General features: G+C 45.8%; 1 protein-coding gene and 1 pseudogene across 1 annotated transcript in view; one reads left to right on the forward strand and one right to left on the reverse strand.

The window, feature by feature from the left end:
• The window catches only part of KIF13A (kinesin family member 13A), a 203,057-nt gene that overhangs the window by 14,395 nt on the left and 165,710 nt on the right, over positions 1-22,952 (reverse strand). The window contains exons 20-35 of the mRNA XM_087858074.1: positions 22,796-22,936; positions 21,852-22,001; positions 19,407-19,568; positions 18,712-18,885; positions 16,930-17,081; positions 15,014-15,146; positions 14,670-14,816; positions 10,874-10,912; positions 9,145-9,244; positions 7,830-7,956; positions 5,700-5,755; positions 4,090-4,214; positions 3,649-3,825; positions 2,537-2,629; positions 2,198-2,350; positions 1,231-1,308 (exon numbers count right to left, since the gene is read on the reverse strand). Coding sequence (XP_087714200.1) covers positions 1,231-1,308; positions 2,198-2,350; positions 2,537-2,629; positions 3,649-3,825; positions 4,090-4,214; positions 5,700-5,755; positions 7,830-7,956; positions 9,145-9,244; positions 10,874-10,912; positions 14,670-14,816; positions 15,014-15,146; positions 16,930-17,081; positions 18,712-18,885; positions 19,407-19,568; positions 21,852-22,001; positions 22,796-22,936 — 2,007 coding nt within the window. The remainder of the gene's footprint in view (positions 1-1,230; positions 1,309-2,197; positions 2,351-2,536; positions 2,630-3,648; positions 3,826-4,089; positions 4,215-5,699; positions 5,756-7,829; positions 7,957-9,144; positions 9,245-10,873; positions 10,913-14,669; positions 14,817-15,013; positions 15,147-16,929; positions 17,082-18,711; positions 18,886-19,406; positions 19,569-21,851; positions 22,002-22,795; positions 22,937-22,952) is intronic.
• LOC123801523 (small ribosomal subunit protein uS3 pseudogene) lies at positions 15,861-16,533 on the forward strand (annotated as a pseudogene).

Here is a 22,952-nt window from a genome sequence, read left to right on the forward strand (position 1 = left end):
CGATGTTCCCCAGTGTTCAAATGTCTCAGACACATGGTCAGTTAATTCTGAATCAGGGTCACACTAGCTCACACGCTTTCCTTTTTTCTAGGTCATTTGTGCCTATACAGTTTCCTCCTTGCTCACGGAGTCCCTTTTGTGTCACTTAACATTCTCTTCTGTCCCCCATAAATATCAGCAGTGAGATTCAGGGTCTTGATCAGATGTAGGTTCATTTTCTAGGGGGCTGGGGGTGGGGACAGAATACTCCGTTAGGTTATCTGTCTTTACCTTTTAGCACAGATGTTTCCCTCAGCGTGTTTTACTCTTCTTTTTACTACAAGAGCCATATGTCCCTAAGAGTGGCTCTTGTTCTTTCATTTTCTCTACCGTCTAGTATTTGGCTGTAGAAACGGAGCAATAGGGAACTCAGAGCCTAGTTTTCCTCTAAGTACCACTTCACCTGTATCCCACAGGCACTGATGTGTGTACCAAGTTGATTTTCCAATTTACACTGTATGAGTCTCTCATATCAGTTTCTAAACAATCGCACTGGGGTCAGAAGTAACCTGTATGTACAGGGCCCTGCTGTTGAGACAGCTTTTATAAATGTTCCCCATGTTTTTAATCATTTCCTGGCGATTCTGGAAAGAAGCAAGGTAACGATACTGTGCTCCTTCTCGGGAGGGTCTTTTACTCTGCTGCTTCCAGAGAAGAGAGACTGCTTTGAAACTGTCCGTGCACTAGTCTGGCTTTTCTTCCCATGACCGTGACCCCTCCACTAAGCAGTTCCTGTCAACTGGATTTTCTAGATGAACTGGTTGAGAGAGAGAATCAAACGGTCAATGGAGAGACCGCGGACTAGGGGAGTGTCAAGACGGAGGAGTGCAGTGCCCTGTCACCATGACGGGCAGCACAGGAAAACCCACTGGGGCAACGAGCCCAGAGCAGCACCCAGCAGCTCTGGAGGCCAGGAGCTTTAGCTGACTTGACCACCCTTAAACCAACTACATTCAAGAAACATCTTTCAAGGAGATAACCTTCTGAAGAGAAACCGGAAAAATTCCGCTAAAGGCTCAGACGTGGGACCGTAACTGCGCTTTCTGGTGTGTTTCCCTGGGAGAGAGGCGAGGCTTGGCTCTACGGGATGCCCACGCCAGTAAACCCTGAACCCCAGGTGCCCTTACATGCCACACCCCAAACCCCAAGACACATCACAGAAGCAACAGACCCTTGGCAGGGGGTGCTCACATTATGAACATTTGGGGTGCTGAGACTTCTCCGCAGGTGCCGGGCTTTGGTGGACAGTGCTTCTTTGACCGTGACCGCCTGCAAAGGTCAAAATAACATTTATTTTCTTTTCCCCTCTGATGACAAATAATGTATGTTTATTGCGGAAGGTTTAGGAAATATAGAAAGACACATCGTTTCAATCCCACGCTCCTTCCCTAGTTATAAAAGCTGGAATCTTATGGTACCCACTAATTTCTCTTTCCTTAATCTACCAAAAACACTCTCCATTCATAAGACCAGGAAAACTGCTGAACTAAAGACATCTATGGGGTAGTTTGTTTACAGAGGTAGGCAGAGAAAACGGAGAAGAAATACCCCTAACGATGTATCTCATTTGCAAAACGACCATTAACTTTTATGCTGTCTTGTGTTTTATTCACGCAGCAATTTCGGGGACTTCCACTAAAGGCAGATTTTTCAGACAGATGCCAATCTTAGTCCTCTTGTTTGCTCACAACGCACTTTCCATGAACTTCAACCACTGCTTCTACGGATGACAATTCCCGCCTCAGAGTCCACTGCCTAGTGGGTTAGCTTCATCGGAATGCCCTGCTGTTGTTGCAGAAGTTAACCCGGACCCCCAAAATTAGGGACATAGTAACAGCATGTGGCTAAGCACATGGACTCTGGAGTCAAGCCTTCCTGGTTTATGACCGACTTTGTACCAACTTCTTAGCGGTGTAGCCTTGAGCAGGCGAGCTAACTTCCGCCGGCCTCGATGTTCTCACAAAAGGGGATTCTGACAGTGTTTCTCTCCCTCATAGGGCCATCTTGAAGATTAAATGAAAGAATGTATCTAAAGGCACAGCCCTTAAGTAGAAGGTATTGAATAGTATGCGGGTGTCTGGTAAATAAGTTCATCTCAGTCCATTTGTGGGGGAGGCTGGTGCTCTCACCCTGTAGTCCAGATCCTGCTGTTACTTGCCTGCCGGAGCCGTTCGAGGCTCAGAATGTTCTCCACCTGCAGCACGCCACGTGTGTACTTCTCTATGTAGGTCTCCCCGTCTGAAGTGCCTTCATTTTCACTCCTCGCTGCCATGAGAGCCAGGGTTTCCCGGTCCTCAATCTCCTCTGTTGCCTGAAGGACAAGAAGGCAATGACAATACGTTTGTTTGTTTGTTTATTTTCCTGGAATTACAATACTTTTATGTGAACAATATTTTTATCCAAATTGTGGTAAGAAAATGATTTAGAAGTTCGAAGAATTATGACATTCTCCAATACTTCTATTTCGATATTTTTAAAAAATAACATATGTATTTACCTTTGGTATGTTGGATACTATTTCATAGGTTACACCACAGGAATAAAATATATTCTTCAATGATATTCTCCTCTTCAGGCTCTGGGTGAAGCTCTGGTAGGAAAGGAAAGCCGAATTAAGTGATGTGAAATACATAACTTATTCCGCGTTTTACAAACTGTAGAAGTATTATCAAGTACTAGGTTTTCGATACACCTGCAACAACTCAGAAAAACAGAACTGAAAAATCCTTGTCTCTGACCCTGAAGGACAACACCGTCCAGCTGTCATTTGGGGATTAAAGCATAGAATTTGTAGTCCATTCAGGGATTTTGGGGGTCGCTCTTCTTTCTCATTGGCAGTCTTCCTTTTGATCTTAATAGAATTTATTTATTTATTTAAAGATTTATTATTTTATTATTTTTTAAAAGATTATATTTATTTATTTGAGAGAGAGAGACAGCGAGCAGTACCAGTGGGGAGGGGCAGAGGGAGAAGCAGACACCCCGCTGAGCAGAGAGCCTGACACAGGGCTGGATCCCAGGACCCCGGGATCATGACCTGAACTGAAGGCAGACGGTTAATTGACTGAGCCACCCAGGCGCCCCTATTAATTTTTTTTTACAGGGAGAGCGAGTGCACAAGCAGGAGGGACAGACGGAGGACAAAGAATCTCAAGCAGAGTTGGACGCTCAACTGACTGATCTTGATAGGCTTTAATTAGTCCATCCTTGCACAGAAGAAAACTGGGGAAGGTCCGTTTTGTTGGCAGCACCTGTAGGGGAAGCAGCAAGCATTTATTTTGGACCTGCCCCTCGTCCTGTTTTGTCACTAATGTGCTTGGACTTGGCACTTGGCCTTTTTCAAACAGCGACATGTCATAGCTCCACTGCCTCTTAGGATTATGGGTCTCAAATTGGCCCAGGGGGACCGTCCTTGGATGGCTGACATCTGCCTGTGCCATCCCCATGCCCCGTTATCTGGGGTCAACAAGAGTCAGACCATAACTGGGCTAGTGTGGTGACAACTTGCATACCCACTGTAACAGCACCACAAAACACAACTTTGTGAAAGACAGAAGGAAGACACTTCGAGCTCATGTAGGCAACAGCAGAATCAGGCCCTGTTACTACCTGTTTGTTGTAAATATTGGCTGCAATCCGTTTTCGTAATACTAACTCCATAGCAGCTGGGTGGCTGAGCTGCACCGTGGTTTTCACTATTAGGTAAATCCTTTCGTTCTGTGGCGTGACCCTATTCAGGTGAACGGAATCATGCACTGAGGAGTCCCAGGAGGCTGTGGCTGAAACCTGAGAACAAGAGAAGGGTTGGGGACACAGAAAAGACCCAGCTCAGGGGCTGCGGTTTGACAACACACAGGACAGCGAGAAGAGAAACACAATCCCAATCATACGTGTTTCTCCTCTCTTTTTCTGAGCAACAACACACATTCAAGTTTTTAAAGTCCCCAGTCCTCTCCCCCAAAGCAGACCACAGCAGTTCAACGGGAAGACAGGCCCGTAGGCAGGTGCACTCATCTGAAGCCCAGAAACAGAACGGTAGGGGTCAAATACCTCCTCATCACTGTGCTTTATGATGGGCAGGTAGAAAAACTGGCTGCCGTGCTCCTTGGGCAGGATGGAGTTCACACCCGATGCGTGGGGGCCCACGAGCTGCTCGTTGGCACTAAGGTCATCGGCTGACCACATCCGGGGCACAAAACAGAAGTGGAAGGAAAAGTCATTTTTTTAAGCAAACACTGAATTTTTTAAAATATGCTTTCCACAGATGATTTTTACACATAATGCACTTTCATTTTTTTCTTCCCTTCCTTATCCCACAGTTCTAATTCCTCACAATAGGTTTTATCCTTTACAGAAACAACTATGAGAGCCAAGAAGGTACCCCATGAGTCTCCAATAAAAGAGACAAATATATGCCATACGCAATCCTAGGAGCAGAGATTTTCTCTACAAAACACAGCTGAGACTTTGGTGCTTTCTGAGGTCAATTCCTTGTGTAGCCTGGTGTGAGGCTTGTGTCCTACTTACACAATTTACACATGATTAGAGATTTGAACAGCTAAACAATCAATGTGTAATCAAAGTTCCAAGCACTTGGGAGAAATACAAAGATCACCTTCTTCCAATACCACGTGGGATTCACCTTCACAAATTTCTATACGTGGTCATCCAACCTTTGCACGTATCCTTCAATAACAGGGAGCCCACCACTTCATAAGGCACATGTCCTACTTCTAGGCTCTTAAAACAATTCTTCCTAGGAAGAGCCAAAGTGACCCTCCCCGGGTCTTCCCTCCAAATGACAGGTTTCCAGGCTGTGTTTTGAGATTTCAGGGGCCGTGCAGAAGAGCCTGCCTGAGCCCACCCATCCCGCCACTTGGCAACTCTTCCTTTTTAGTCTACACATAGGGTTCCATTTACGATTTCATTCTGAAGGGGCACCTGGGTGGCACAGCGGTTAAGCGTCTGCCTTCGGCTCAGGGCGTGATCCCAGTGTTACGGGATCGAGCCCCACATCAGGCTCTTCCGCTATGAGCCTGCTTCTTCCTCTCCCACTCCCCCTGCTTGTGTTCCCTCTCTAACTGGCTGTCTCTATCTCTGTCGAATAAATAAATAAAATCTTTAAAAAAAAAAAAAAGATTTCATTCTGAAAATGGGTTTTCCTGCTAAAATACATTGAGGACCATCACTCTTGGTTCACGCAGGTTCAATCTAATCGCTACCGTAAAGAACAACCCTTAATGCTGGTTTTACAGTGTAATTACGTTCTGGCATCGGCGCTATTGGGGCAGGGAGCAAATGGCACTAATCAGAAATGCAGATTCCTAGAGCCCTGCAAAGCCTAAAGGTTCAGAGTCTCTGAGGGGGATTACTTTCTCAGGTAATCCCTCTGTCCATTAATGTCTCTCAACTCTGTTTTAAACACTTTTTGTGCGAGTTCTTAATCTCGCAGAACTCTCTTTTTAAGACTAAATACCCACTTCTCTCTTCTAGTGATGTTACATGTCAAGGTTCATACATTTGGTTGGGCTAAAAATGTCACCTAGATACAGCATATGACTGATGAGAAAAGTAATTAAGGAATCAAAATCAGGTGGGTCTGTAGAGATTACAAACCTAAATGAAATGAGAGGGCCCCTGGAACCCTGGGGTCTGCTTACCGTTCAAATCAAGGAAGAGAACCGGTATGTGAGTTTCCATTCCGGGTGGTGGGACCCTAAATTTAACAACAAAATTTAATCATAACAAAATACGTGTACTACATCGTGTTAGATAATCGAACACCACAGAGGCACGGAAGTGGAAAAGAACCACTGTGGGGTTACAGACTCTATTCATGAAATATTTGCACAATTCCTTTTTTTTAAAAAAATATTTTATTTGAGAGAGAGCGAGAGAGAGAGAGCATGAGCAGGGGGAGGGACAGAGGGAGAGGGAGAAGCAGACTCCCCACTGAGCAGGGAGCCCGATGTGGGCCTCGACCCCAGGACCCTGAGCTCATAACTCGAGCCCAAGATAGATGCTTAACCAACTGAGCCACCCAGGAGCCCTATTTGAACATTTCTTGATGTCTCTGTTAACATACATCATGAGAATTATGTGACTTCCATAAAGAACTACCAGTTACATAAATCAGATGTAATTAACTGAAACAAAGAATTTGATGGCTTTGTAGAAATAGGCCTAGTGATGGGAAAAAGGGAAGGGATGCTGTTAAGAGTGGAGACAGGGGACAGGACCAGAACCCAGAGGAAGTAAACAAAAAAGACAACATTAAAAAGCTTCAAAGAGGAGAGAATGAAAGACATATCAAAGGAGGAAGGGTTGTCCATGAAACAGACCAAAGCAGTCCTTTATCAAAAACTGGCCCGTGTGCATCTGAGTTATCTGGGGGAGGGGGGAGGGCTCTGAAAATGAAAAGCCCTGGGCCCATCCTTCCTCTTGTGAATCAAAGTACCTAGGGCAGGACCCAGGACTCCACATTTTACAGTCAAGATGACCTGAAGTTTGGAAATGGCTCAAATGAAAGTGACTGGGGTAAGGAGGACTGTCTAGACAGGGCCTCAGGGAGCAGAACAACACTGGGAATAAGGTGGCCGTATGCAACCATGGGGCTGGCAGACAGACTGCGCGTGTGCCCTGCAGGACTCCAGGACAGCGGGAGAATGTGCAGGGACAAACATTGCAACTTATGTCCCAACTTAAGTGCCAGTGAATGCAGATTTTCTGGTTTCATAATACTATCAAATCCATTATACTTTCCTTTATCATCACAGGCACAAATAACACCGCTGATGTTTCTGCGCCTACCTTAAAGAGACTGTCTGGGCATGTACACTCTCTGTTCAAAAGGAGTCTGATTTCTCCTAAATGCCTAGGACGTATTCTTGTAATGAGAATGAGAATAAGAAGCAGCAGTAGTAGTTACCATTTACAAATGGGCACTATCAATAATTTTAATATATTCTCTCTAATCCTTTCAACAGTACCAAAAACAGGGCTCCATTCACAGATTAAGAGTAAAGCCTTGGGGCGCCTGGGTGGCTCAGGCATCTGCCTTCGGCTCAGGTCGTGATCTCGGGGTCCTGGGATCAAGCCCAAAGCCAGGCTCCCTGCTCAGCGGGGAGTCTGCTTCTCCCTCTCCCTCTGCTCCTCCCCACAGCTCCGTGCTCTCTTTCTCTCTCAAATAAATAAAATCTTTAAAAGAAAAAAAAAAAGAACAAAGTCTCAGAGAAGTTACCGACATTTAACACTTAAAGGGCTGCTGGTGGAAACTAAATCTGGATCTATTTGACTCCAGAGCCTAGGACACCATGCTGTTTCTGATGAGCATCGGATGGACTGATCAATGAACTGACTGACCATGGTTATTTAGTGCTCAAGACCTGATTCTATGCTAGTGACCAAACTGAGCAGGCACGAGGGCTAAGAAGAAAATATATTTTCTCCCCTCTTCAAGTGGACTCTGGAAACACCCTTCTCTTAAGCCGAAATAAGAGAGTTTCTGGAGATGAAGAAACGGTGTCCAAGTTGCTCAGGTGGAGACACTGAGGTGTGGTATTTGCTTTCTGGCCACGTAATAAACAGATGCTTCCCGGCTTCCTGGGAGAGGAAGCTGGCCGCTGTGGGGAAGGAAGGAGGGAAGGCAGCACGAAGACATGGGTGGTCCTTCCCTGAGCAGCTCATGGCCCTCAGCATGGGCTGCGACATCCTGGAAAGTCACTCGCATGACCCTGGTGCAGGCCATCTGCTGCATCCTGTCAGGCCCGTGTGGGGAGAAGGCCACTCACCAGTGGGCGGGCGCCCCGGGGACCCCGCTGCCCGGCGCGGGCACCAGCACGGCGTTTCTCTCCTCGGTCAGCCCCACCCACTGCTCCACCAGCCGGGCTTCCCGCTCCACGTCGTCCTCCGTCTTCTCTGCAGGACAACACGAGGGCATGAGCACCAAGACGGGGGAAAAGACAATTTCCAGATTTAAAATAAACAGGTTTTCACTGGGTGACATCCCCAAGTGGCTGGAACATCAATGATGTTCCAAAACTTGAAGGGAGGCTTCCAAGTTCCAGCCGAGCACCCAGACAAGCTCAGAGACACTAGGACTCTCACTCGATGGACCTCCGGGTAGGCACGTGGAAAGAGCATCAGGATGGGGATGAGAACACGGTTATGTTTCCCGGTTCTGTGCCCCGGGGAAGTTATTCCACAGACGAGTCTGGGCTTCCTAGTCCGTCAAATAGGGCCCATACAAGTCATGTCTACTTAACACGCTTGTTGGAAAGATCCAGCGACGTCATGGATGTGGCGCTGCTTTATGAAAGTACACACCACTGTGCAGAGGATTAAAACACACCACACACCACGCTCTGTAAAACTAACTTTGTTGTCCTTTGCGCTCCTGACAAAAAAGATTTTACATTATTTTGAAACCCTGATTCATAATTCCACCCTGGAGCTATCCGGGTATAGTCAAAGCGAGTTTCCATTAGCAGGCTGAGCACGTATACAAACTGACACCATGAGCTCTGCGCTAAGATGTTTTGCTGAGGGGGGAGCTTTCGCTAACTTCTACCTGAAACGGATGAACGCGCATAACGTGTCCTCTGATGCAGAACCCACCACACTGCACGGATCATCACGTCAGGGCGCAAGACTAAGGGTTTTAAGCACACACCTCTACCCCGGAGCCCCAGCGGCTGCTGCCAGCGTAAGAAACTGCGTCCCTGGAGCCGCGGGGCCGTGAGGGGAGCTGCAGGCCCGCTTCAGGCCTCCTGCTCCAGCTGGGCGCTGACCTGCCACGTGGGACCCTGGAGCTGCCGTCGGTCCCAGGTCCTGAGCCCGGAACGCCTCGTAACCACGTGTCAGTTCTGACTGCATTTGCATCCTTCAGAACTAAAGTTTAACGTTTCACGTCACAGTTCCCGCAGAGGCTTAGGAAGGTTTATTACTTTCAAATTCAATACCGTACGAAAGGAGTCACTACTATCTGTAATTGTTACGAGGTCAGAACACTAAGGTAGTATTGTCCAACCGAGGGGAGGAGACAACCTGCCGCCACTGTCTAGAAGTGAAAAAGCCACTCCCGGGAAAGAGTTTCATCTCACATACCTTTTTTATTGCTGACTTTCTTTATCTGCTCATCTAAGTACTCTCGTCGTTTGATGAGCGCATCAGACCACCTCTCTCTCACACAGTTTAAGTCTTCTTCCTGACATCAGGGAGGGAAAACATTTTCCTGTAGAATACATAGACGACTTTTTTTTTTTTTTAACAAAGATGTTTACATTGATCAGGAAAGTTTTCATTAGGAAAGGCCATTGAACATTGCTGTGTGATTAATATGCGAGAAAGCAAAGAGGCCTCGGAAACACAGCATGCTGATCGAGGAACCCATTACTCAGAAATCAGAGCCCCTGGATTGCCAAAGGGATAATTATACTTAAAAGCAAGAGAAGCTCAAACTATACCAGCTGTGGGGATGATTCTTACATGGTGTGTGTGTGTGTGTGTGTGTGTGTGTGTGTGTATTTAAATTGGAGCTATTCATTTGAAAGATGTGTGATTCTAAGCAGAAGGACACCATGAACAGAGCCCAAATCATGGAACAGCGAATGGAATGGAAAAAAGAAAACAGGCATTTTCATAGTTCATCGTTCAATGGCCTGAAAACATGTATTTTCTGAAATGCAAAGAACAGATCAGCCGAGAACCTTTCAAACTTGCTGCAAAGATTTTACCTCCAACCACTACTACAAGGCTCACCAAAAATCTCCCATGCAAACACCCAACATGCAGTCAGCCATGCTTTAGGAACGCCCAGAAGCAGCCGCTGGGACTTCACCGTGAACAAGGTGGCAGGAAGCGCACAGACAGCAGCAGGACGTTAGTTAATGGCATTGCTGAGATCCAAGGGGAGACTGGGATTTCCCCTGAACTTTGTTTCTGTTTGCTTGTTTTCTTTCTTAGTTAAGTTATGAGGGAAAGAAGCCCATCAATTCTACTCAAAATGTTCAGTGAGTTGCCTAATTCTGGTCTAACCCTTAAGATGTGGCATTACGAGCGGACGGCAGAGGACGTCTGAGGCTCTGTCTACAGCGTACCCACAGTTCACATACAGGAAGGCACCCCAGGAAAACTGTGGAGAATCAGTACAAAGACTGGGGACCAAACCCAGAACACTTCATCCAGATTTGCTGCCTTGCTGTTCCTATCATCCTACATTCCACGACAGCAGGCCAGCCAGTGCTGACGAGGTACGAGTTCGCAGGTGCCTTTTTTTTTTCCCCTAAATTTCCAAAAAGAAAAAGCTGAGATTTAAATTCTCCAAGTTATGGATAATTAAGCTCGGTCCTAATGAGAGAAGGAAGCTGGCTAACCCAAACTAAACTATGTGCCTGAAATGTTTTCCATTTCCTCTCCAGCAAGAGAGTTAAAGCTGTATATTAGAACAATCCTTCTCTCTTGGAAATGAGGCACGAGGTGCAGTTTTGCATAGAAAAGACAAGCTTCGACTTAAAGATTATGGATGGGTAATTCCAAAGTTTTAAAAATCATTAATTTAATACAGTGGTAAGGGTCTTGCTTGGAAGGTCTTTACGAGCTAATTCGAGATTGCATAGCAGCAATGCGGAATCTGATCACACACTTTGAACGGACAGAGAAATCTAGAGCAACAGGATTGTATCCCCGATTATGTTTAAAGCAAATCCAAAGCGAGTGAAAGACTGCATGTTCTTGCTCGACGGTCCTCCTTCCTCCTCCCTGCCCCCTGCTTTGCGGACGCTGGCCATTAGCAGCAGCTGTGCCCCATGCCACAGAATGACAGCAGCAGTGATACCTGGTAACTATCCATATCATCACCATCCTCATCATCTCTCTGGCAGGAAAAATAAACACAAAGGACATGCATTTTGTTTCTCGAACAGCACACAGATAATTCTTTAAGCGTAACACACACATTACAATGGACGGCACGTGTAACACCAGCATAATACATCACTTAAATGAACTGCAAGAAAGGTTTAGTGGACTTAATTCACTTGTCTCTAAGAATCTGAGTTTTGTTTGGTTATGTTTTTAATAAAGAAAGCAACCATTTAATAAAACGAGAACCCTGTTCGATGGGACTAGCAATCAACCTCATTGGACCAGCCCTTCCCCTATCGTTATGTGAATGGTGACACACATTTCTGGGTGGGCTATCCGAGATTTGGAACGGACTCAGAAAGACAAAATGGCAGAACTAGACTCGACTGCTCAACCTCTTAGTGTAGCCGTGAGGCAGCCGGGGCCCTGAAGGATGAAATGGTTTAACCCAAGGAGCACACAAATGGTGGCAGAGTCAGGCCTGGGAGGCAGGCTGCTAGTTGCCCCACTCAGCATCCTGTTCCCCCCACCACAACCCAGGCCCTGAGGAAATCCTCACAGGCTATTCACAGACAGGGTTCCTCAGCGTACGACTGTCTCTAGAGCGCAGCTGCCGTGCTGAGTACTGGCTCTACTGTCGCCCACGACTGGTTATGTTAGCGTCATACCCATCAGCTGAGAAAAATCAGAACTGTCCTAAGCCCATGGTAACAGTTTACAACAATTATATAAAGTAACAGTTTTGGCAAAAACATTTGGCCAAACAAAATCACCATGTTGAAAATAAAAGGATTTAGTTGAGACAGGTTTCCTTAGACACAAGAATAAAGAAAACTCCCTTTTGTAGGGAATAACCATCTATAGGGAGAGACGTTCTGCCCAAAGTGAACACTGGGCCATGTAACAATCGTCTCTGGTTTTTCCTAGAGGGTTAATATTCAAACAGGCAGTGAGGTGGTCTAGTCGTAAAAAAACAAACTTTTTTTTTAAGTGCTTTAAAAATATAATTACGTTACTCTCATATGTAAGTATACTTCAACATATACTGCTTATTAAAAGCGATTTAAAAATACAGCTTAAAAATAGTTATTCTCTGCATAGATTTCAAAATCCACTTTTTTTTTTAAGTTTGGAAGCCATCATTATCATTTGAATAACTGACTTATTAAATACATACCTAATACTGAAGTAATTTTTCTTTTTTTCTTTAAGATTTTATTTTTTAATTTTTAATTAATTAATTAATTTATTTAAAAAGATTTTATTTATTTATTTGACAGAGACAGCCAGTGAGAGAGGGAACACAAGCAGGGGGAGTGGAAGAGGAAGAAGCAGGCTCCTAGCGGAGGAGCCTGATGTGGGGCTCGATCCCAGAATACTGGGATCACGCCCTGAGCCGAAGGCAGACGCTTAACGACTGCGCCACCCAGGCGCCCCTAAGATTTTATTTTTTAAGTAATCTCTACACCCAACGTGGGGCTCAAACTCACAAGGTTTGAGTTCCCCTTCTCTCTCAAACTCAAACCCTGAGGTCAAGGTCTCCTGCTCTACTGACTGAGCCAGCCAGGTGCCCCCTGAAGTAATTTTTCTTGACTTAATTCCCCAAATTACTGAAAAAGTACAAGTAGCTCAAATTTATCATTATCATTTTTTAGACTAAGGAGATCCTTCCGTTACCACAGAACTAGCCTGAGCTTTCATGATGTGTAACTTGTGAAATCAGCATATTCTGCACCGGCTTGGGCTACTGCCTCAGAATATTTCTAAAGTACTATGTCACAAAATAAGTTCTGGACGTGACCTTGAGCATGGCTGCAAAGAAAAATAAAAGCTTTAAAATAGTCACAGTTTAGGGGCACCTGGGTGGCTCTGTCGGTTAAGCGTCTGACTCTTGATTTCGGCTCATGTCATGATCTCATAGGTTGTGGGATTGAGCCCCACATCGGGCTCTGTGCTTAGCAGAGAGTCTACTTCTCTCCTTTTCCCTCTCCCTCTGCGCCTCTGCTCGTTCTCTCTAAAATAAATAAATCTTTAAAAAAAGTCTTTATTAAAAAAATGAGCCACAGTTGATTGATTGATTGATTTTTTAAAGTAGGCTCCATGCCCAGCGTAGAGCCCAACACAGGGCTTGAACTCACGACCTTGAGATCGAGACCTGAGCTGAGATCAAGAGCTGGCCACTCAACTGACTGAGCCACCCAGGCACCCTGAAATAGTCACCGTTTAAATCTACATGACTGGTACTATGTCCTTTATAGAGCATTTAGCACGGGGCGGGGGAGCTCAAATTTTGACAAAAATCAGTTTTAACTCAGGAGGTAGAGTGGTTTAAAAAGTTCAAATAATCAATCCTTGTAAGGTTCCTCATATGGGAACACGTAGTCAGTTGGAGATCCCTAATTTATATGTCATGATTTAGGATGCAAATTCAAAGTTTTACCTAAGATCAGAGATTCATTAAGCCCCAAAATTTTAGTATAGACTGGGATTTCAGGGAATATTAAGTCTACCTCATCATTCTGGAGAAGAGAGAAGGGGAACTCGAGGTTTGCATTATCCCAACAAGGTAACCAGGAAGGCCATGCTAGACTGAAGATCCCAGGCCCCCTGGCTCTAGGCTGGTGACCTTTCTACCAGGCCCTGCAGCCACCCCCAAAGTTGCTGGCCGAGTGAGGGACTGAGCTGGGATAAGAATCCACACAACCCAATTTCCTATTCCACACGTGAGGAAAAGTCTGGGGGAGAAGTCTCCCCCAAAACTGTCCTCAGGCCTTCCTTCATACTCTCCCTGGCTCTGAGAACCAGGGGCAATTTTGGCCTGGGACAGGGAAGGCGGCGTTCGACAAAACTATGCCTTCCAAGGCCTCATAAGCAAAGCCAATGTTCCTTCTAGCTTTCGGAAAGTCTTTGCCTGAATGCCAGGGAGTACAAGGAAACTGAGACAGAGGATGAATCATTCTCAAGACGGGCTGGGCCTCTGCCCAGACTCCACACAGAAACGTCACAACGGGGAATGCTCCCTCTCTCGTGTGGCAGTGAGGGAGCCAGGGTTCAATGGGGTAATTCCTCCCAGTCCCTAATTCATACCTGCCAGTGAACTGGGGACTGAGTGAAAGCACGTGCCTTCTTTCAGGCCACTGTGGACAAGTTCCTAATTTTAAAGTTTAATTTCACAGAGTGATGAAGAGCTGGGATTGGTAACTCACGACCCAAGATCGAGAGTCGCACACTCCTCCAACTGAGCCAGTCAGGCACCCCCCCACCCAATCTTTTAATTTTTAAAAATGAGAGCAGAAGATTTAGTAAAAGAGGATTTAATGGGCAAAAATGATCATGAGGACAACTTTAATTAAAAAAAAAAGAAAAAAAAAAAAGGAAAACTTTCAAAGAACTGTTTAATTATACCAGTGTATGGAGGCAATTTTGTATTAATAGAAGTGGACTGGGCCAGGCAGCCATGCCAAATACCCAACATAACATAACTGGAGACAGACAGAAAATGCAATCTGCCTGAAGTAAGTGAGTAACACACCATTCATAAGTGTGCTCACAAATAAAATTATTATTAATCAACACTAAGCCGGGATAGTATTTCCAATCTCGTAAAAAGGCAATGGATGGGAAATGTGAAGGGAGGGGTGCAGATATAAGGTCAAGACAAGGCGTTCTGTCACATTCCCCAAAGGTCTCCAGCCCAGATCACTGACCACCGTAACTCTGCGTTAACTGGTCCTCGCTGCAGACTACATCCAATCCGTTGGTCTTACCTGGTAACTGTCCAGCCCTCTCTGCAGCTTAGTGGATCTGGCAGTGACGCAGCCAATGGAGACAGACAGGATGGCTTCGACCATGAGCGGCAGTGTCCCGGAATGCTGCACCGGTTTCACCGTGACTTGCACTCTCCGGGAATGACCCTGCAGAGGGGGAAGTGGGGGAGGACATGACATGCCAATGGGTGCCCGGAATGGGAAGGGCAAGGAATGGGGGAAGAGGATAAAGGAAGGGAAGAGAATCAGCGAATAAAGAAGCCCGTAATTAGAAAACCCCCAGGAACGGTGTGTAAGAGTGGGACAAAGAGAAAACACAAAACAAACAAAACCAGGCCTCATACCTGTCTGAGTTGGAAGATGCCTCCCGTGTTGACATCTTTTGCCTGGTGAAGCTCCACTGCTGAGTACTCCCCTAGCTCATTCAATTCCAGTATGGAAATCCACATTTCTATTCTCCGTGTTACCTCATTCCACCTGCAAAAACACGTTCCGATGGACAACATCATTGCCCAGGGATGTTATGAGCAATAGGAATGAGCCACCATCCCCTGAGCACTTACTATGGGCTGGGCATCGTGCTGTCGTGTAGATTTGCTTATTCAACTCTCAAAACAACCCTATGATGTACGTCTTTTCTCTTCACTTTATTGAGGTATAACGTATATTCAGTGAAATGTCCAGATTTTAAGCACAGTTTGATGCATTGTGAAAATGCACACAGCTCTGTAACTACCCCACCATTTGCCTCTGAAAGTTTGCTCATGCCCCTTCTCATTCAATATCCACAGCATCCCACAGCAGCCATGTAACCATAAATTGTTCTGCTTGTTCTAGAAATTCATAGAAAGGGAATCATAGTAGGTACCCTTTTAGGTGTGGCTTTTTTGTTTCAGTGTAATGTTTTTGTGATTTATTCAAATGGATATCCATAGTCCTTTTCCTTGTTATCAGAGCTGAGTAATATTTGATTACATGACCAGTTGTACAATTTGTTTATCAAACGTTCTCACACATTTGGGTTGTTGGCACTTTGGGGATATTATAGAAAGAACTGCCATTAACACTTGTGAACAAGCCTGTTTACGGACTTATGTTTTCATTTTTCTTGAGGAAATACCTAGGAGTAGATTGCTAGGTCACAGAAGAGGCAAAGGATCAAATTTCCAAGAAGGTATCCTCCCGGGCAAGATGGCGGGGCAAATTTCCAAGAAGAGGAAGCCTGTGGCTGATGGCACCTTCAAAGCTCGATTGAACGAGTTTCTCACTCAGGAGCTGGCTGAGGATAGCTATTCTGGAGCGGAGGTACGAGTTATAGGAACTGGGACAGAAATCATCATCTCGGCCACCAGGATGCACAAAGTTTTTAGTGAAAAGGGCTGGTGGATCTGAGAACTGCCTACAGTGGTTCAGCAGAGGTGTGCCTACCCCGAGGGCTGTGGAGAGCTTTATGCTAACAAGGTGGCCAGGGGAGTCTCTGTGTTATCACCCAGGCCAAGTCTCTGCATGACCAGCTCCTAGGAGGCCTTGCTGTGTGGAGGGCTGAGAATGGGACCCAACAATAGTGAGGTTGTCGTGTCTGGGAAACTTGGAGGACAGAGGGCTAAATCCAGCAAGTTTGCAGCTGGCCTGATGAGTCTCAGTGGGGACCCTGTTAATTCCTGCTCGGACAGAGTGTGCTGAGAATCAAAGTGAAGACCGTGCTTCCCTGGGACCCACGTGACAATCAGGCCCTAAGACGTCTGTGCCTTGCCATGTGAGCACCGTGGACCCCAAAGATGAGCTACTGCCCACCACCTCCGTCATGGAACATGGGAAGCCGGAGAGGCCTGCCATACTCCAGCCAGTTCCCACAGCACAATAGGGGCTCCTTGGCAGCCGGATCTGGAGTCTAAATATTGCTCTACAGAGACTTCTATAAAATCTTCTAAAAAGAAAAGAGGAAAATGTCCTCCTGGTTTTTTTTTCCCCCTATATGCTTTACAGCTTTATCTTTCACATGGAAGGTTCTGATCCTTCTCAAAATAAGTTTTGTGTATTGTGAAGCCAAAATCAAGGTTGGTTTTGTGCCTCCGCAGATAGGCGGCTGTTTTAGTCCTATTTGTTGAAAAGACCCTCCTTCCCCATTGAACGTCCTCAATGCCAGCTAGTTCCTTTTCTCGTTCCCATTGCACCAAGGAGGAGACAGGCCCAGGGACCCCACTCTTACGCTCAGCCTAGTGCCCATCATGACCCTGCATCAGCTCAGCCAAGCACACACCTGTCATGCAACGTTCTCGTTTTCGCGTGAAGAGAGTCGACTTCCCAGACGGAGCTGCCATTCCCAGCACAGCGGTGGCCCCACACCTCAATGGCCAGGGCTCCATCGGACAGGAACTCCAGGAGCTCCTCTGTCACGGTCACCACGTAGTCCTGGGGCAAGTGGGGAGCAAGGGAAAAGCAACATGAATCATGCACAGGGCAATGTGTGACATTTCCGCTTACCTTTCAATCGTGTAGGGATCCCCTTTGGAGGTGGTTAGTCCGATCCCAACCTGAGAATACCACCCGGAATACCAGCTCTTCATACTAGTGAGGAGGAAGGGATTGAATGCAATGCCCTTCTTTAATCAGGGCGCACAATGAAAAAAGCGTCCTGTCCCGCCTCATGTGCTTGTGAGGGGCAGCAGTGATCCGCGGTCCCTGCACCTGGTTCCTTCTTGGTTCCGCAGGACCACTCAGACCTCCCACCGCCGTAGGCTAATCAGCACATCATAAAACAAGAACGTCTGATTGCTCCTTGCTATGGCTTGGGAGACTGAGAATAGAATTAAATTTCCTATGATTATCTTCATGATTCTGAGCTCTTGCTCTGAAACTCCCCCGCTCCAGCTCCTCGTCCTAAAACGCAGACAGAGGAGTGTGAGGAAATGATGCTGAGTGGACTGAGCGGTACAGAGCTCACCCTGAACAAAGTGGCAGGCGAGGGGCCGAGCTGCAGTCTCCGGTGGAGACAGCTCTGCGGCTCTATTGCTGGAAAGACCTGTGTTATACTGATTTAACGTTCTACTACGTACCTTCTTCTATATTTTATATCTAGATAACTAGAATGTACTTAAATTCAGGCTTCCTCCTTCTACAGGAACAGCTTTGTGGATCCAAAGAAAGATGGGGGCAATTTAAGAGAGTATTCAGACAACAGTAACCACAAAATACTTCATAAGGATTTTGAGAAACAGACTTGGTGAATATAAGTGAAAGAAACAAAAAAAAGTGGACTATTTGTTTTCAGAAAAAGAAAGACCTGACAGTCTTTACCTATGTAAAATTTGATAGGTGTAGGGCCAGAAAGAAAAAAACACAGTTTCCAAAGGAAGGGGTTTGGAGTATCTGTTAAGGATTGTGCAAGGAAAAACAAAATTACAACAGAAGGTAGCGTCTGTCTGTCAGAAACAACCTGTGGGCAGTCTGATGTGAAAACCAGGAAGGGTGGCTGATGGTCACACGACAGGGCCAACCAACGGTCACCAAAAATTTACCTTGTCCATTGACATTTTCTTTAAAAACTCATATGGCACATTAGAATGCAATGCTTGGAGTGCTACTCTGTAGTCCAAAGAATGAAAAGAGGTTCACGTATATTAAAAGGTATAATTCTACAATATACATAATGTGACCACATTATTTGAAAAAACTTTCTAAAGATGTTATGCATGCGTGACAGGAAGGGACCGTATCTATGCCCATTGCTGTGTGAACATACATTGACCTCACAGAGATATAAGTTGTAGGGCACAGAAAATAGTTTATCTAAATGTATACAAACTGTCACTCGCCGTTACACCTCTAGGGTCTAAGACTTCAGGTAGAGGCCTTTCAGATTTTATTTTAAATACTTCCCATCTGAACTGGTACTTAAGTACATTTTGAGGTTAAAAAGCGCAACACACATATTACATTTATTAAACATTCTTATGGTGGACCTTCTAAGTTATAAGGAGAGCTCTGAATGGCGCCCAGGTCCACAGCCTCCCACGTAGCTCATTTTGTAAAGGGGCCGTACCTTAGAGTGAGAGAAGGTCACGGTGTACTGGGCGTCCCTGGACTGAGGGGAGGGCACCTCAGGGTCCACCACCGGGGCCGCCACTGTAGATTCACACTGGTCCCAGAATGTGTATTGACAGAAGACAAAATTTGAGAGGTTTAAGGGCAGCCCAGTTGCCTCTTTAATTTTTACCTAAAGAGATATAAAAAAAAAATGCTATATAATTTTGATAAAGAAAACATTACCCTAAGTATGCTTACTTGAAGTACTTCTATTTTAAGAATCAGCGATGAAATACATAAATCGGTTATCCGTTTAACATCTGAAAACATTTGACACATGAAGGGTTCCACTTATAATCGGTCTATACCAGGACCATAACTACAGCACATGAGCCTGGCAACAAACACACACATCCTCTCAAATTCTCCTAGTGGCTGAGTTTCTGACACTGATGCAACCTTTACTGCAAAATCACGATTCACTGAACCACATACACTTCCTGCATGCCAAAGGCACATGGACTTCTAAAATTTCATCAACTGGCATCAGAAAGTGTGCTCTACTTCTGGAAAAAGCAGTGCCCGCCGTTGTATTTATGGTCAGAAAGCTGAACATTTACTACGCTCTAAGAAACACTCCCAAGATTTTCTGTCAAACTGCTTTAGATGAACACGGTCGCTTATCGGCGCCTGCCTATCCCCTCCTCTCACCCGGCACGTCAGTTTCCGGACTCGGTGAATGACCTCCCCACTGCTGTCCACGACTTCAAGGCTCCCGCCTTCGCTGGAGTTCTCGGAGGAGTCATCGTCCACCACGCGCTCCGGGACGGCCCCTGTCACTCGCATCACTTCCACGTGGAGACGCCCGGCAACCTGCGGCAGGGACCCGAGCGCCTGTGGGTTAATAGGCATCCTGGGCACAGCCTGACCTAAGACAGAGAGCATGCTCCCAGATCCCCGGGCTACTGAGCAGCCTCCGGGCTACTGCTGGGCCAGCTCCGGTGACGGGAAACTCACCCCTTCCACAACCACTCCGTTCCATCACCTGCACCTGCAATCACCCCGCCTGACTTGAAGCCAAATTTGCCTCTCTGCCGCTCGCCTTCTGGACTCATCTTCGTTCTCATCTGTCTTTAGACGTCGTCCACGAACAGAGTAAAGGCAGCTATCATATTCTGTTTGGAGTGGTTTATTGTCCATGTTCATATATATTCATTCATTTACTCCTCTGATCAAATACCTGCCCCGTGGGAATACCGAGACAAAGAGTACAGAGATCGTGCAGGCTTGGATGGGTTAAATTGATCCAGGAACCAACTGTGTGCCAGAAAATGCACTAAGAACTACATTTACAACAGTAAACTAAAAGACACGGTCACCAGGCTCCTGGAGTGTCTACTCACTTGGGAGCAGAGAATGGGTATGTGACTCACACCGGGGCTGGGAGCAGGGTGGAGGCAGGCTCCACGGAGGAATGAGACCCATCCCAGGAGGGATGACATACGCCAAGGACAAAGTTATAAGGAAATCGTTCCTTTAAAACTGTCCCCACTCCCCAAAAGGCTTAGCATGTCCTCAACACCCTGGTGGTCCTCTGGATAGGTGCTAGTGTCCCTCTTATGGCTGGGTGCCCAGAACTGAATTAAAGGACAAGAATTATCCTGCACTTGGCATCCTCACAGTGCTGTAACTGGCCAAGTGATCTTTCATAACAAGGGTTCAGGTTGCGGTGGCTGGAGCTGTGAAGGTGACACGTTCTGGCAGTGCTGCTGTTGTCTGAAATAGGAAGGCTCCTTTTTAAAGGTAGTCAGACCCAACTTTCACTGGCAGCAGAGACCTGAGAAATTAGTCAATGGTCTTGGACGAGTGAGACCAATACGGAGGAATCAGAGGAGGGGGAATGGGAGAAATCAGTCTGAAGACAACAGTTCTCAAGCTTTTTTCGACCGTTTTTGAGACTCTAGGACATTTTTAATATAATTTCAGAGGGATGAATGGAACACTCAAAGCCCTGCCCAGACCCGGGCTTAAGAACCCCCAACTAAGGGCTGAGTCACTGGATTCCTTTGCCACAGGAGCTGTGCCCATTTTTCACATGGGAAAGAGCAACTCCAGCCCACTGGTCTTCTAGAGCAGGAGCAGAATGTCCTAGGGGGGCTGCCACACGCAGAATGTGAGCTGTGCACGTACACACCACAACTGGGAACCTGGGCTCTGTTTTCTGGTTCACTTCGGGCAGAATGGCATTCCGCTCGCAGCCTGCCCTAAGGATCCCAAGAGATAGCTAAGTATTTCAAGTCTGCACATTATGTAGGGCAAGCTATGGAAGAAGATCCTACTAAATTTAAAATAAAAACATCAGGGGCGCCTGGGTGGCACAGCGGTTAAGCATCTGCCTTCGGCTCAGGGCGTGTTCCCGGCGTTCTGGGATCAAGCCCCACATCAGGCTCCTCTGCTATGAGCCTGCTTCTTCCTCTCCCACTTCCCCTGCTTGTGTTCCCTCTCTCTCTGGCTGTCTCTATCTCTGTCGAATAAATAAATAAAATCTTTAAAAAAAATAAAATAAAATAAAATAAAAACATCAGTCGATGAAATAGATAAAAATCAAGAAGTTTGAACTTGAATATTTTCTAAAATGTCTTAGGCCTACATAAGGTTAATACATGTAAATAACTGAAATGTGAAGTATTTTGTTTTCTTTTGTTTTTTAGAAGAGGTTAAACTTGTTTTCCTTGAATACTTTAGATTTCAAAATAATGCTCCCAAGTTGTATCTTGTGAAAACCACGTAGGGGCCAGGAAGGAATCTGAGTATATTAAAAACGTAAGAGATTAACGGAGATGAATATAGGGACGGAGCTGAATCTGGTTTCCAAAAGATTTCTAATTTGATTAAAACAAAGAAAAAAACTTGTGAACCATAAAGAAAAAAAATTGTTATTAATTATCTTACATGATTTTAATCTTATAATCTTAAAAAACCATGATTTAATTTTGAGTTTCTATTGATACAAGCAAAGAAAGAATGTGATCCTGACTATTTACCCTAGTTTCCTGATCTACCTCAAGAGCATAACTTAAATTGGACACACACACACACACACACACACACACACACACACCCCAACTGTTTCCTCCAAGGATGGCTTGTCCTTACCTCCCCCTGCTGGCTGATGATAGGAACTGCATACTGAAGTTTCACATCATAAAAGAGACACTCCAAGAACACATTAGCCACGCCAATTAGGTTGTGATTCTCTTGGGCTTCATAGAAAGGGTCACCTCGTTTCCCATAGAGACGCTTTGCCTGACGGGGGGGGGGCAGTGGGGGAGGTGAGTAGGAAACAAAACACCAATTTGGATAATATAATTTAAAACTAGCACTTAAAAATGTTTTAAAAGAGAAAGCATTTATCTAAAGAAATTAAAAAGAAGCAGAATTACAATCATGTCGCAAAAATAAAACAAAGGTAGCACATGGGAGAGACTTGACAGCTGGGGGGTCCACTGTGGGGGCCCATGATGTCCACGTGGAGAGCTCTTCCTTAGTTACTGCCTCTCTTCCCTATTGCACCCCACGTGCAGCCTTTTTCACTCCATTCCCTGTGTCTGCCTCATTTCCTTCACCGAGCCTTCTTTTTCATTACTAATACCCCCCAAAAATGGATTGTGCTTCCTAAAATTATTCTTTGTAATCTCCCCAGCCATGATCACAGCTGGGGGAGCATGAACACATGCTAAGGAGTACGAAAGCCAAGCTGGCTCCATCCACGTGGCTTTGTCACAACACCGACCAAACAGCACGGAGTCGCTGGGTTCTACTTCATTTCATTTGAAATGCAGCAAAAACCCTGCCAACTACGGATATGTCACGTGTTCTCTTCATTTAGCTCCTGTCCATGTCGGCATCGCATGTTCTATGACTGATTCAACTTAGGACCCCTTGTCAAGGTCACTTCCACGTTACTTTTCTAATACCAGTGCCCAAAGTACGACCGCAGAGAGTCACCGCCACACGTGTGTGTGTGTTCTGACACTGATATCACTGACACCCTGCGCTTTCAACATGGTCCAATCTCCTTCACCTTTTGTCTCTTTTACCTCAGGGATTTTTTCCTTCCATTCTTGATAAAGGTCTCTCATGTCAATTAATTTATTCTCCAGCTTCTCAATGGTCCAAACTTGGGTGCTCTTTCCTTTCCTCCTCACTTGAATAGCTGGCTCGCTCACGATGGCACCTCTCTGCAGAGTGAAGGAG

This window comes from Ursus americanus, chromosome 32 (genome assembly GCF_024610735.1).
Source record: "Ursus americanus isolate L20-20 chromosome 32, mUrsAme1.1.p, whole genome shotgun sequence".
Lineage (NCBI taxonomy): Eukaryota > Metazoa > Chordata > Mammalia > Carnivora > Ursidae > Ursus > Ursus americanus.